At 37.5% G+C, this 15,768-nt stretch overlaps 3 protein-coding genes and 1 pseudogene across 3 annotated transcripts in view; 1 reads left to right on the forward strand and 3 right to left on the reverse strand.

Annotated features, from left to right (window-relative positions):
* LOC132168723 (exportin-4 protein) overlaps positions 1–1,466 on the forward strand; it is a 51,340-nt gene extending 49,874 nt beyond the window's left edge. Inside the window, exons 32-33 of the mRNA XM_059579749.2 lie at positions 284–353; positions 1,000–1,466. Coding sequence (XP_059435732.2) covers positions 284–353; positions 1,000–1,188 — 259 coding nt within the window. The 3' untranslated portion in view covers positions 1,189–1,466. The remainder of the gene's footprint in view (positions 1–283; positions 354–999) is intronic.
* Positions 1,467–2,477: 1,011 nt separating this feature from the next.
* Positions 2,478–3,337, reverse strand: LOC132169007 (uncharacterized; annotated as a pseudogene).
* A 2,334-nt stretch (positions 3,338–5,671) lies between these two features.
* Positions 5,672–11,008, reverse strand: LOC132172264 (RNA-binding (RRM/RBD/RNP motifs) family protein). Its single transcript, XM_059583736.2, has 6 exons — positions 10,699–11,008; positions 10,427–10,604; positions 10,172–10,269; positions 6,954–7,050; positions 6,002–6,087; positions 5,672–5,904 (listed from the first exon to the last, which is right to left on the reverse strand). The coding sequence occupies exons 1-6, from the start codon at positions 10,927–10,929 to the stop codon at positions 5,851–5,853; spliced, it is 744 nt and encodes a 247-aa protein (XP_059439719.2). The 5' UTR covers positions 10,930–11,008; the 3' UTR covers positions 5,672–5,850.
* Positions 11,009–14,584: 3,576 nt separating this feature from the next.
* On the reverse strand, positions 14,585–15,556 carry LOC148587909 (uncharacterized). Its single transcript, XM_088513239.1, has one exon. It carries the CDS (start codon positions 15,554–15,556, stop codon positions 14,585–14,587), a length of 972 nt encoding a protein of 323 aa, XP_088369365.1.
* Positions 15,557–15,768: the final 212 nt, after the last annotated feature.

Raw genomic sequence — 15,768 nt, forward strand, 5'->3', positions numbered from 1 at the left:
TAAAGTTTTCTAATCACACTTCTTTTTGCTTTTAAACCAAAAAAGAAAAGAAAAAGGAAGAAAAAGGGGAACATATATTTGACAAGTACCCATGCGATTTCCGTACAAAATGCTAGTGAGGGACGCTCAGTGCTCCATTCAACAGAAGGGAGATATCTTCTCTTCCACACACGCCCACACGCATGCATGCATGCACACATGTAGTTATCCATACATCCACTTAATGGGCTACCTTTTTGCTTTCTTTTCTATCATATTCTGATGTGCTTATTTTATGATTCAGCCCTGATCTGGTCAGCAGTGCAGCAGATGCTCTCCTTCCTTTGATTCTTTGTGAACAAGGCCTATATCAGGTATTCTCTGAGTTTTTGTGCAACCTGGCATTCTATTTCAATTCACAGTATAGTTTTGCGTGATCCATGTCCCAACTTGTGTTAGTTCTCAAGCATTCATTTGATTTAGTAACAAAATTTAATCAACTTCCAGCCATGTGATGGAAAAATATCGGCCAAACTACAAATTAGTCGCTCCAAGTTTGGGTTTGTAATTTGTTATCAATTTGGTCCCTCAAGTTTGGGTGTTCAATTTGGTGCAGAAACGCAATATACTTATTACTTAGTATTAGATTTGCCAAATTAAAATTGATGAGCCAAATTGACAGCAAATCCAAATTTAGCGGGACAGCCAAAAAGTATATCGCATTTCTGCATTTCTTAGGGGTTTCCTGTATTCCCAAAAATCTTTCCTGGTGAGATCCAAATAGATAATCCCCTATAAACTTTCTTGAGCTTTCTGGGATTGTATGAATTACAGGTGGAGTTTTGGAAGCCGAATCACTTTTGTCTTCTTGTATTCGAAATCGATTAATTTCTCAAAAATTGTTAAATGAATTTCACGTGTGGAAGTTGATAAGATGACTTAGCTCTTACCCTTCTCTAGTTTTTTTCCTTGTCAAAGGATGTTCTCTGAGGGATTGGTTTGGGGTATTCTGTCTTGCAGAGATTAGGCAATGAGTTGATAGAAAGGCAGGCGAATCTGACCCTCAGATCAAGGCTGGAAAATGCATTGCAATCTCTCACAAGCGCAAATCAGCTGTCGTCTACCCTCGATCGTATAAACTATCAGAGATTCAGGAAAAATCTTAATAATTTCCTAATTGAAGTACGTGGATTTTTGCGGACAAAGTGATATTTCTCTTAATGTAAGTACAGAATTCTTTTGTTCAATTCTTTGTGTGGTTAAATAGGAAAGTTTCTTTTTTTCATGAGCATTCTTGTCTTGTAATTTCTAGGCATTCCATTTCATAGCATTAATAGAACTTTTATTGCAGTTAGTTATTGAAAACATAGGGGTATCATTTCTTATTCAATTTGTGAGGCCAGATGAGATTACTGAGTTTGTAATGTCGAGACTGAAAGTCTTTCTAAAGAGTATGGAACTAAAATAATTTCACTTATTTTTTCTTCTGGCTACGAGACAATTTTTTTTTTTTTTTTTTTTGAACTTTCTACTGCTTCTCAAGTGTAATTTTGATTTCTGTCTGCTTTTGCAATATCTCGTTTTTATTCCGCCATATATTTTTCTTCTTGATGCTTTATATTAGCAGTCACTCTCACATGCACATGTTGACCTCTCCTCCGTTGTTGCTTGAAGATGATAAGATTATATGTTGAGATCTTTTAGGTTGTGAATGACGTGTCAAGTTGAACATTTTTTGTTGGATTTTAGGAAAGAGGTTATATGCAATATGATCAAATCCAATGTAGCTCCCCTTAAAAAATTGAAAAAAATTACATTATCTTCTAGCAATCAAACAGACTCAAAATCTAATTAGTGTTTAGCATTATTCTTACCCTTCTATATATCCTTGGATTCTGAAATTTGGGTTTGCGATTTCAAAAAGCGATTTTTTTAAAAACGCTTAACGCAGTTTTTTTTTTAAAAAAAAAGTACCTTCTTACCAAACAAACCCGTACTCAATATTCTCTTCTATGGACAAAATATGATAGATTCTACAGGCTACAGCCAAGGGAGGTCCTGGATGACAACAAACAATGTATAAATTTACAAAGCATGTTTTGTTTTAAAAAAAAAAAAAAAATCCCCCACCATGCTTCAGCAAAAACGATGAAAAGAGCATTCAACAATAATTAAAAGCCAACGCTGAATTTAAATAATTAAAAACAAATTAGAAGTAAGAAACAATGTTAAACGACTAATTAAATAAGAAACAAGGTAGAAATATGCAGTAAATCAAACCCGTAAGCCAACATAAATGCATAACAAAAACTTTATTAATCATATATATATACTTTGTTTATCATTCAATTGAAGATGGTGTATCCTAAAGTGGTGTAATTGTTATACAAAAAATAAAGCCAATTCCCCAATCTAAAACCCTTAAAGAACCAGCTCAGCCAATTACCGTCAAAATTCAAAATAATTCTAACAATTCTAGTACTCCTACTGCCTGCCTATTAATAACTTAGGAAGGTGTTTTTTGCCATATCATTCATACTCTCAACGATAAAGAACCAAAGCTAACCAGCATCATGACCCAATACCGATTCAATATCACGGATTGGACTTCCTTCAAAGTGAGCGTCAAATTCATCCAATGACCACATTTCATTCATAGAATACTCTTGTCCCTCATCTCATAAACACTTGGATTCTTCTTCAATGTTACACCGCTCATCATTTGCTTCTTCTGCCTGCTGCGTAGTACTTGTTATGGCAGCTTCAGTGACTACTTCATCTTCCCCCATCCTCATTTCTTAAATTGAGGGTAACAAGATTCATGCTTATATCTTTAGAGTAATTTGTACAATCAGATATTGTTGGAGTTGCTGTTAAACATATGTTGTTGCTAAACAATAATCCGAAAAGTTGAGGCGGGCACAAGAACTAGACATTGCAGCCTTATCATAAGACAAGGTAGCATCAACAACATTTTCAGAAGTGCCAAGCCACAGCTTTTTTCCCTTTGGCTCACTCTCTGCAACCCATTTATCCCATATCCTCTAGCCTAACACATTTGTAATTACATGATGAGTTTTCAGGTCCTCCATTTCCCTTCATACATCCCTTCTTTGATCCAATAGTTAAAGCTTTACGAACTGATTTGATCTCACTCTTGCAAGAGTCGAGCTGGGCATTACGCTCTTCTCACTTGGCGAGGGTCTCAGCAACCAATAGAGTTCGATCTTGTCTACTTCGAGACTTCCTCTTCCTGCAAGAACTAAATGGCAGAGACATCGAGTCAGCACCTGGATCTTTGCAAAATTATACACAGATTGTTCAATACTATTGCAAAGCAAAAATAGCAACAATCAGTTGCAATAAAGGTATATGAGACTTTAAGAATATGCATGCAGTAGAAGTTGCAACCAAAAATCCATTAAAAAAAAAAAAGAAGAAAAAAAAAAAGAAAAGAAAGAAAAAACAGATATTGAACAACAAAGTGGCTGAGTAAAGTTATAAATAAAGCCAAAGATCGAAGTACAAAGGCAGGAAACTAAATCATATCAGGATACACTCAGTATGTCAATTTTGCACGAAATTTCTGACCATGTAAAATGCAAATACCCCTACCAGATAGAAGAACCAGATATTCCCAAATTCAACAAAAGCCTAAGCCCAACTCCACAACCTCACAATAGCATAATCGTAGAAGCTACCCAAATGTTTGATTCAACTGATACCGGGAACAATTCAAAGACGTTATAACCCCAATAGAATGGGCAAGCTTAACCCAGTCTATTCCAAAGCCAAAGATTAGATCCCCCTCTCCCGCTTTGATTAAAAAAAAAAAAAAAAGATTAGTTTCAGATTTGAGAATTACAGTGCCCCAAAAGCTGTTGCAAGCGACTGATGGTGAAGGAGGCGCGTGTTTCCCACACGCGAGGGCGGAGGCCGGAGAATGGAAGAGCACAGACCGTTAATGTCTATTAATGTTAATTATGTTAATGTTTTTCCTAAACTACCAAAAAATGTTAATGTCTTCAAAGGGTACTGAAAAGACAAAAATAACCGTAAAATTTTTTCAATAAGACAAAAATATCATTATAAATTCAAATAAAAAAAAAACAATTTAAAAAAAGGGGGTGACTCGACCATCGTGGGTGGTCAAACCACCCCCAAATGGCTAGGGGGTGGCTCGGCCATCCTCCTTGGCCGTTTGGATGATGGATTATTGGCACAATTGGTAGTTTTAGGAAACATTGATAATGGGCTGATAGTTTAACTTTGGTGAGGTATGTGTACTGTTTTCAAAATTTAACAAACAGCTCAAAGTACTCTTAAAAACTCAAAAACAATTTGTACCCTTATGCTATATCAAAACACTTTTCCAAACACATTTAAAACACATTAACAATTATTGCTGAATGAAACAATTTTTTGGATGGATTGTATTAGGAGAATGCTTAGTGTCCTCTTAAGTGGATATTATTTTTTTGAAAAAAGCAAAAAAGAAAGTGGCCCTTATTTTTGTCACTTAGTTTTTAGAAAATAATATCCACCAGAAGAGTACCTAAGATTTCCTATAAGATCTTATCAACATTTCAACTGATTTTTGACACCCAAAAAAAAAAAAAAAAAAAAAAATCAACTTAAATAAAAATGAAAACAATATTAGGAGGAGCATCAAATTGGGTCAATAGTGTAAGGTCATCTTTGTTGGGATTTTTCTTTTCTTTTTCTTTTCTTTTTTTTTTTTTTTTTTTTTTTTTTTTTGGGCTATTGGAGGTCTGTTTGGACGATGGATTATATATACTACGAGAATGATAATCTTCTTTCCCTCAATCTCTTCTCTAGTGTAGACGCGATTAGATAATAAATATTTTGTAAATGACCACAAACTTTAAAAACACCTACTCACACATCTATGATTTCTACTTCTTGAAAATATATATCGCGTCTACACTAAAGAAGAGATTAAGGGTATATATATATATATATATATTGCACTGGCCTAAATAACTCTTAAAAAGTTTTTCTTTTTCCTATTTTGCGTACTCTTTTTTTAATACAAACTTAAGCTAATTATCTATTTCATTATCTACTTTTTAAAATATTATTTTTCAATTTTTTTATTCCAATTTATTCTTTTTTTTTTTAATGCCAATCTATTTTTATCATTTTGAGAGTGGAATGGTATATTGCAACCCCCAATGGTAGATCAATAGATACATAAAATTTTTCCAACAAAAAAGAAAAAAGAAAAATTAAATTGAAATATTTGGGGTACATTGCAACAAGGATGATCGAAAGATAAATGTAATTTCCTATTTTTAGAATCTTAAAATAGAGAATATATACTAATAATTATGTCTTATGAAAACTATTGCGTATGTAGAATCTTGATATGGTGCAATATTGAAATAGGGAAACCTATGTGATAACAAGGGCAGACACACTTGCTCAGACAGGTGTTCAGACAGTTCAAACCCTTCTTACTTAAACAGCCCGAACAGGTAAATCATGCCCATACTCTCACATAAAATTAATATAACGTATTTTAAATGGCTTTAGATCAACTCACACCATTAATATAACGTATTTTAAATGGCTTCTCGTGATTAAACATACCACATTTGTGGCTGTGAAGCTCATGTGAAAATGTAGTATGAAGAGTAGCGTTCCTCAAACAAAAAAGAGCATCCAAGAATGGAACAAAGCCAACACTTCAGCAATACTCGATTCAATAACATTCACATCTGTTAATTGTGACTGTTCAACATCATTACATTCACATAATCATATAACCTTAGTTAACAAATGGAGAAAGGCACAGAAAGCTCTTTAGACTGTTCAACATCAATACATTCGCATCATATAACTTTAGTCTCACTTGTGCAAGACACTCTTCTTCGAAAGCTTCGGTTTCTTTTGACTTTGGTTCTGTCAAGAAAACAATGAACTCCACATAAGCTCGAACTACACATTGAGCAAGCAAGAAAGAAAACTTAACCACGCAGTGCAAAATTGGGAACAATACCTTTTGTCTTTCCAATGCCTCATGGTCAGTCCTCTCCTTCCAGTTGCTCTTACGTAGTTTGATTGGCCGATTTCCAACATATTTACCTGATTTCAAGTGATCATTTAACATTATATACAGTAATCCCAATAGAAATTTAGTCAAGCTCTTAACTCTGGGATTAATTGTGACCATAGCCCTATCCAACTTTCACATCTCAAAGCAAGCATACTACAAGAAATCAATTACATATGTTATCGATATAAAATGCTCTTATACTACAAAGATCAAACACGGCATGAATAATTAATTGTTATTAAAAAACATGGAACACTTAGAAATTGCAGGAGTCTTAAGAGCCCCCAAAGGGTGCATTTCAGGCCCCCAACATGCAAAGTTCATCCTAAAATTCTTCTTTGCATTGCCAAAGTGAAAAACTTTCTGTCATGCAAAATAGAATGTAATCAGTTGTGAGATTAAATCCATAGGTAAGAGACATATTACTTCAGTAATTTCAAGTGTCAGAGCTCCAAAAAGTTGTTCAGGCACAAACATCCATTGTAAAGTTCATCCAATTTTACGCTATTTTTGAGAACTCATCGTGCCTAGTATGATTATCCTGCCAACAACCCCGCTGCATAAGTAGGTCAGTAATTTTGATCATAGAGTATTCCAACGCTATATGAACACTGTTATTGGCTTGTAAAGAGAGTAATTATCCAAAACCACTTCAACCTGACAAAAGATTATAATTTTAAAATTTATTCTTTGACAACCGTCAAACATGTAGCATATAAAAGCATAATATATAGCATCATATTATCCCTCAGTTCCTCACAAAAGATCATTATACTAACCACAGCATTTGTCTTACTAAGAACAGCTCATGCATAGTGACACCAAAAACATATTGTTCAACAGAGAAAATGACACAATCAAGCGAGTACATTTATTAGTAAAAAGAATGACATACCATTCATCTCTTTAAGTGCTGCAGCAATGTCAGCGGGAGTCGAAAAGCTAACAAATCCATAGCCCTTGGTCTTGCCAGTCCTCTTATCTCTGACAACCTGAAGATTATGAAATACATTAGTTTGCAATAAAAAAAAATCACTTAAGAAAACCGATGAAAAGGAAAAGGGGACAGCACAAAACCACAAACATGACCCAGTCTGAGTGGGGACATAGAAAGACACAAGAAGCAGGCAGAACAATCAAAGCCTGATGCTACCACTCACAAGCAAGAAGAAATAAACCATCATTCCAACAATTTAAAGCAGACTCACAAGTATTACAACGAATTGTCTCCCATCACAAGCACCTAGGTCAAGATTAGTTCACCATTCTTGCACATGTATGTGCGCCTCTGATAGACTCTTTAAAGAAAGAAAAAAAAGCATATTCAATGGGCCCTATTGCTAATAACTAACCTTTCAAAAACACCCTTCTCTTTCTTTCTTTTTTAATTGTTTTATAAATTCTTCTCTTTTTTGGTAACAACCTTTCTTAACTCTAAACGATCATAGATAAATGCAACAACCATAGTGGAACTAGAAAAAGTGATCCAATATGGTGCAATCAATGAATTCACATAGGTCATTAATAGCCCAGTCGAATTTAAACCGTAAAACCATCATTGGAGTTTTACAAAGGTTATAATTTTAGATTTGGAGAAAGTGTATGATCATGTAAATTGGGAGTTCTTGCTTTATTTGTTGAAAAGATGCGGATTCAGGGAGAAATTGAGGGATTGGATAGAGCATTGTATTTCTACGGTGCAATTTTCCAATCTTGTGAATGGTGCACTGTCCGGATTTTTTTCTAGCTCTCATGGGTTGAGACAAGTCTGTTGTCGCCACTATTGTCCATGGTATTATGGAGGCATTGAGTAGGATGATGACAGCTACCGTGGATAAGGGACTTTTGTCATGTTTTTCAGTAGGGTTGAGAAGTAATGAAGAGTTGTCAATATCTCGTTTACTGTTTGCGGATGATACTTGGATTTTTTGTGATCCAAATTCTGAACAAATTTGAAATTTGCCGATGTATTTTCTTATGTTTTGAGGCAATTTCAGGTTTGAAAATCAATGTAGCAAAATAAAAAATTGTTCTTGTAGGCAAAGTAGGAGATGTAGAAGAATTGGCCAGTATTCTTGGTTGTAGAGTATCTTTGTTACCAATGAAGTACTTGGGTTTACCATTGGGATCCTCTTATAAGGCCATAGCCTTTTGGAATAGCATTATTGAAGAAATGGAACATGGTTTGGCCGGAAGGAAAAAACTTTATTATCTAAGGGTGGTAGGTTGATTCTGATCAAGAGTACAATATCCTATTTACCTAGGTATTATCTCTCTCTTCTCACTATTCAAATGGGAGTGGCTAATAGGATTGAGAGACTTCAGAGGATTTTTTTATTGGGTGGTATTAGGAATGAGTTTAAATTTAATTTAGTGAATTGGGCACGGATTTGTTCTCCACTAAAATCAAGTGGGTTGGGAGTTGGAAATCTTATTCAGCTCAATCGAGCCCTTTTCGAAAAGTGGTTGTGGTAGTATGCTATAAATAGAGATGCACTACGGAAATTGGTGATAGAGGCTAAATATGATAGTATAAGGAGATGGTAGTGCTCTAAGGAGGCAATAGGGCCATTTGGTGTGGGAGTTTGGAAATATATAAGAAGGGACTGGGAAAAGTTTTCAAAATTTGTTAAATTTGAGGTGGGTAATGGGTCAAAGGTTAGTATTTAGCCTAATGTGTGGTGTGGAGATAGTCCGTTGAAGGTATCTTATCCGAATTTGTTCAGTATTGCACAGAGAAAGGATGTGTGGGTGGTGTATAACTTCCAATTTTGAGAAGGGAATATTCATTGAAATGCAACTTTTTTTTTTATAAGTAATGCATATTCAATCAAAGAGCAGAGGGGCGGAACCTAAGTACACAAGAAGTATACAAGAGAGCCCCTCTACATAAAGCTAAAAACTCATAAAAAGTAGAAACAGGCGAAGTATGTCATGCCACTCTCCATGTCTCTGGTTATGCAGATTTTTAAACTTTTGTTCTTTTTCTTCAGATTAGCCTAATTAGGGGTTTTTTTGTATGGTACCTATGTACTAGCGTTGCGCCTCTTTGTGCTTATTTAATGATATTGAAATAACTTATTAAAAATGATTTTAGAGCAATTAGGGTGCAATTAGAAAATATCAAGCAAAAGAAAAGGATACCCTAAACCATTTTTATGCTTTTTTTTTCTTGTGTATCTAACAAATATTGTAGTTGGGTAGCCCTGAGACAGACAATTTTCCAAAGCAGCAAGCTGGTCCTGTCGAGACTATAAAATTAAACAAGATCCCTCTCTGAGTTTAACCTGTATACAAACTATTCATTTACATAAGCACAAACCTCACTGACTAACCCAATTCCTATTCCCCCTCCCTAGACCACCCATGAAAAATAAAGACAGCCATAACATGTGCATCATTTTTTGTTTATCAGGTTCAATGTATGGTCATCTTAACATGTGCCAGATATTGCTTGATAGGGTTCCGCATATTCAAGAGCATATATCAAGGACCTAAAATAAAGATCATGTGAATTTTGGGGTTCCTACTACTCTTGACAGAAAATATTCAGGAAACTTAGATATTAAAAGAGTAAGCAAATACCCACACCTATGGTTCCAAAACTATTGAACAAAATAAAACCCACTTTGCAAGCTCAATTAGTTTACTAACCTGACTACAACTCATTTGAATTGACCCAACCCCGCTATTACTCAAGCTACTTCACAAGTCAGGTCAAATTTAACAGATACAAGCTCCACACGACGATTCCAGCTGTCCAAGCCCCAGATGTTAGGTTGTGAAGTATGCAAATTATAATTTAATTTCACATCTAACAATCTCAAATATTATAGATGTTTTGCAATATTTAGAATAACACTGCACGCCAGATAACATAAACCACTTCATTAATTTGCGACTTGCAAGTTAGGGTTAAATTTCCAACCAAAATGTGAATTGCAGGCAAGACCTACCTTATACACAAAACATTAATTGCTCTGAGCACTTCAAACAAAAATCTGAAGACAAAAAGCAAAAAGTTCACACCAAACAAACATTTGCTAATAAGATGAGAACTGAAGAAATAGAAAGATATTTAAAAAATAATAATAATAATAATAAACAACTTACTCTCGCCATGTTAAAGTTAGGAAATCTTGAAAATGCTTTTGAAAGAACATCATCATTCACTTCATTTCCAAGATCACCACAAAAGAGGCGGTAATCATCTGCAGAATGCCAACACAATTGAAAGACATGAGAGATGCATCCAGCTAAAAAGAATAAGAAAACTGACAGTGAAATTAACAATCTTGCGAGTAAATGCATGCGATATTACTAAAAAAATCGATTGGTTGAAGAAGAGAATGGTGAGATGGTTCATACTTTCTGGCCACTCTGCGAGGGTTGGGTCCTCCCAAGATTGGCCAGCGGCTTTGCGAGGCAGTGCTTTCTTCTTAGTCTCCGCTTTGTGCTCAATTTCACTGCTCGCAAGGGCAGCCTTCACACTCTCAAGTGCTTCGGGTGTAATCGTTTGCGCATCCCTCTGAAACAACTGTTGGGCCTGTTCAAATACACAAAACGAATATCAGATTTCGTAATAACAGTTTCTCGAATCTCAATAACCCTAACTCTTCCCTGATAAAACTTAAAGAGACCTGGTGGTACTGAGGGAGGGAGTAGGCGCCGGCGCCGGCGGGGGCGGGGGCAGCGGGATAGACGGGGGCGGCGACGGGGGGAGTGGGGCCCACGTAGGGGGTGGGGTACTGCGACGGCGTCGTTGCAGCGGCCGAGTGCTGGAGGTGGAAGGGCATGGGGAAATAGGAACCGCTGGTGCTTGTGCCGGTGCTCGAGTAGGTGAATTGGGAGGACGACGATGGGATCGACATGGTTCCGCTGCTAAACGGCGTCGTAATCGGCTTTCAGCGAGAGAGAGAGACAGAGACAGAGACAGAGAGGTGGAGGGAGAAATAAGGTATAGATTCTCAAAACAGACAGGGCTGAGGAGGGTTCGAGAAATCTCCGGGCGTTTTTCGAAAGTTAGGAACTCAGCTTCTGTGTCGCCACGTGTGCGACTTTGACTCACGCCACTCACGTGCCGTTTAGATTCGGAGTAATGCTCAATGTTACTTGTCCTATGAGTAAAAAATAAAGTTATTAAAATTCTTGAACTATCTTCGCTAACCACTTATACAGTTAATTGACAGTTAGCGGTTTAACAATTAATAATCACTAACTATTTTTTTAAGAAAAAATTAAAAGTTCAAATTTTTTAAAAACAAGACAAAATCATAATGTCATTTTTTTTTTTTTTTTGAGAAAATAACACTTCATTTCATCAGTAAACAATAACATCTAGAGCTATACAACACTCTAAATAGAAAGAGCTGAAAGCTCTACATCAACAATTGCAGAAATACAATTTGGAACTTCGTCTAACCAAACCCTGTCCACTTGATTTCTAATTGCATATTTGGCAAGTCCATGTGCCGCTTGGTTCGCATCTCGTTTAACATGCCCAATCATCCAACTTCTACGCAATTGAAGAACCATCCTAACGTCAGCAATTATCTGTCCATGAGCACTCCAATCAGCAGCTGGATTTCAAATACTCTGAACCACAATCACTGAATCGCCTTCCATAACAACATCTTGGAAACCCAAGTCTCGACATAACTCCACAGCCCGTAATGCCCCCATAGCTTCTGCCATCACTGGAGGGTGAGAACAAAAGTAAGTCTTGCTTTGTGCTGCATACGGTAGACCTTTGAAATCCCTTACAATAATACCAACCCCCAATAGTTTATTTTTATCATCAAGAGCCACATCCCAATTTACTTTATAGTGCCCAAAAGAAGGTGGTTTCCAGCTAATAGGTTCCTCAACTCCATGCACATTCCTTCCCTGGAGACAAGGTTCACCAAAAAATAAAACTAGCATAGCTTCTGCCTCCTGTACCAGTTTATTCGGATGACAAAATTCCCCTCCATGCACAACTACATTCCGCCTCATCCATATTTTCTTGGCCAAAACAGCAACAAGCCGAACATCCTCACTGCAGCAACGTGTAACAATTTTGCCAAATAGGTCCATAAAAGACCCACCATGCATATTAGATTTTTGCAGTGATCTTCTGCAAGAAGCTCCTCAGACATCCCTTGCCGATGGGCAATCCCAAAGGATATGCCCAACAGTTTCAGAAGATTGAAAACAGAAAATACAAGTAGCCTCCTTAATAATACCCTTCCGAACTAAATTGTCTTTAGTTGGAAGAATATTGTGAAAAGTCTGCCATAAAAAAACCTTAGTCGAATTTGGCACTTTCAAACTCCACAATACTTTCCATAAACTATGATATTTGGTTTGCTGAGAAGCCTCCCCATAATGCACCAACTGCCTTTCTTTATCTAAGTGATAAGCACTGCGAACCGTAAAGGCCCCTGTTTTAGTAGCTCGCCAAACCAATTTATCTAGAAAATTGTATCTACTAAAAGGCAAATTTCCAATTACTTCCGCTTCCTCTGCCAAGAAAATTCGCCCAATAGTATCCCTATTCCACTCACCCGTGTATGGATCCATAAGTTCACTTACAGTTGCATCCTCTGCCAACTCCCTACAAGGAGATTGTACCTTAAAGGAAGAAGGGCATGGCAGCCATTTATCCTCCCAAATACGAACAGTTTTACCATCTCCAATTCGCCAACATAATCCATCAAGAAAAAGTTCCCTAGCCTCCAAAAGACTTCTCCAAGCAAATGAAGGACGACTACCCAGCTTGGCATTTTGCAGAGATCCCCTTGGGTAATATTTCGCTTTCAAAATTTGTCCCACCAAACTACCCGGTTCCTGCACCAACCGCCACCACTGTTTAGCCAATAATGCTATATTGAAAGCCACAAGATCTCGAAAACCCATACCACCTTGGTTTTTTGAGAACCCCATTTTCGCCCAACTCATCCAGTGAATCTTCTTATCATTTTCCTTGTGTCCCCACCAGAATTTTTGCATAATCGAATTTAACTCCCTACACAAAGTTGTCGGAAGCAAGAATATACTCATGCTATAAGTTGGAATGGCTTGCACCACAGCTTTAATCAAAATCTCCTTACCAGCCTGTGACAAAATTTTTACTTTCCAATCCGACACTCTCATCCGTACTCTATCAATAATATTTTGAAATTCTCGAATGCGAGACTTTCCTACAAGTGCTGGAAGCCCAAGGTATTTATCATACCTTTGAGTAGTCAGAATCCCTGATAAATAAAGAATACCCCTCCTAACTTCCTGGCTTGTATTTCGACTGAAAAAAAAAAAAAAAAAAAATCGAGGTTTTCTCCCTATTCAGACGCTGACCCGATCCCTTCTCATATTTTCCCAACAAATCAGTCAAAATCCCCCAATCCTCCGGGCATGCTCTACAGAACAACAGACTATCGTCTGCAAAAAACAAATGATTTATCCGAGGGCCCCCTCGAGATGTAGGTACTCCAGTTAAGACACCAGTAACAAACGCATGCTGAAGTTGAGAACTAAGGGCCTCTGCACAATGGAGAAATAAGTAGGGGAAAGAAGATCCCCCTGACGTATCCCCCGAGATGGATAAATGGCCCCCACTGGGTTCCCATTAACAATCACCGAATACTGAACCGTGGTTATGCATTTCATGATTAAATCAATCCACCGTCTTGCAAACCCCATTCTTTGCATTACTTGGTCTAAAAACCCCCACTCAACCTTATCATAAGCTTTACTCATGTCGAGTTTGAGAGCCATATAACCCACTTTCCCCCACATACTAGCATGCATAGTGTGTAAAGTCTCATAAGCAACAAGAATATTATCGGAAATCAAACGCTCCGGAATGAAAGCACTTTGATTTTTTGATATTATTCTAGGAAGAATAATTTTCAGCCTATTAGCCAAGACTTTAGCTAAAATCTTATAGAAAACATTGCATAGACTAATTGGGCGAAAATCAGAAACCTTGGTGGGGTTACTCAATTTAGGAATAAGAGCTATATGTGTGACATTCACATGTACATCCAAAAAACCAGTATTAAAAAAATGTAGTGCAGCTGCACATACCTCCTTTCCCACTCCATCCCAGTTATCTTGGAAAAAACACACAGGAAAACCATTCGGCCCTGGAGATTTAAGAGGAGCCATTTGATGAAAAGCCATAAGCACCTCCTCCGAAGTGAACTCACCCAATAGATATTCATTCATTTCAGATGAGACCCGCCTGGTCACATGTGCACAACTATCCTCCATACAAGTATACGTAGGTTCTGATGAAGTGAAAATATTTTGGAAATACCCAATGAATGCCTCCTCAATACCTGCTGGTGACGTGAAATTCCTTCCTTCCATATCCAAAACATTTGTTATTACATTTTTCCTCCTTCGTTGAGTAGCACTAGCATGATGAAATTTTGTGTTCTTATCCCCCATTTGCAACCAAAGCTCCTTAGACCTCTGGCGCCATTTTAATTCTTCCCCATCCAAAATTTCGTCCACCTCATCTTGAAGTGCCCTTATAGAGTCTTAATCCAACACACCCTCCTGATCTTGCAAGACTTGGATTGCATTGGACTTTTGTTGTAGAGAATCTTCTATACCATTGGAATTCCCACGTGTCCATGTAAGTAGTGCTTTCTTGCTCATCTCTAATTTTTTCCGAACAGCACCCCAAACATCATTCTGTGCAACCTTAGCCCTCCAAACTTTGCAAATAACATCTCTCAACTGCCCATTTTTCTGCCAGCCCGCCTCATAGAAAAACCGCCTCTGAGTGCCCCTACGTGCATGGTTTAAAGACTGCAACGAAAGAAGGAGAGGTGCATGGTCCGAACTTCGTGCAGCCAAAATTGTCACTTGCTGTGCCGGGAATAAATCACACCATAATGTATTAGCCATAGCTCTGTCTAATCTCTCTTTTATAATTTGGTTTCCATCTTGGCGATTACTCCAAGTGAATTTTGGCCCAGAAAAACCCAGATCTAAGAGTTGACAGAAATCCACCGTATCACGAAAAATTTTTATTTGCCATCGAGGTCGCATAGCTACACCAAACTTTTCAGAATCAACCAAAATCTCATTAAAATCCCCCAGACAAAGCCAAGCTGTCGGTGTAATCGAGTTAAGATGGCGAAGAAGACTCCACCCCTCATGTCGCTTCCAGGCCTCAGGATTGCCATAAAAGCCGGTAAATTTCCATACTTGACCATTCGACCTAGTACCAACAATAGCATTAATGTGACGGCGGCTAAAATTTTGTATTTCCACCGAGAGTTGGTCATTCCATAACAATGCCAATCCTCCACTACGTCCAACACAGTCCACCCCAAAAACATTTCCAAAACCTGTTTTAACACGAACCATTTCCAATCGCTTTGACAATAATTTAGTTTCCATTAAGAAAACCAAAAAGGGTTTTTTTTCCTTTACCATTCGGCAAAGGTCCCGAACTGTCTGGTGGTTCCCAAGCCCCCGGCAGTTCCAACTGAGGATACTCATCGAGATTGGCGGGGCTGAACGACAGCCTTTGCCACAGATTTCTCAATACTCGTAACACACCCAGCCATCAATCTTCATTTCTTGCTACGCATAGGTATATCTTCTGATCTAACCACATCCACTGCTTTTCTTCGCCCAGTAACCTGTGTAGAAAGACTCTGCACAAGGTTGTCTTGTGAAATTCCCCTTGCTTTTTTCTTCCATGTCCCATG

The sequence above is a fragment of the Corylus avellana genome, chromosome 1 (assembly GCF_965113065.1).
Source record: "Corylus avellana chromosome 1, dhCorAvel1.hap1.2, whole genome shotgun sequence".
Classification (NCBI taxonomy): domain Eukaryota; kingdom Viridiplantae; phylum Streptophyta; class Magnoliopsida; order Fagales; family Betulaceae; genus Corylus; species Corylus avellana.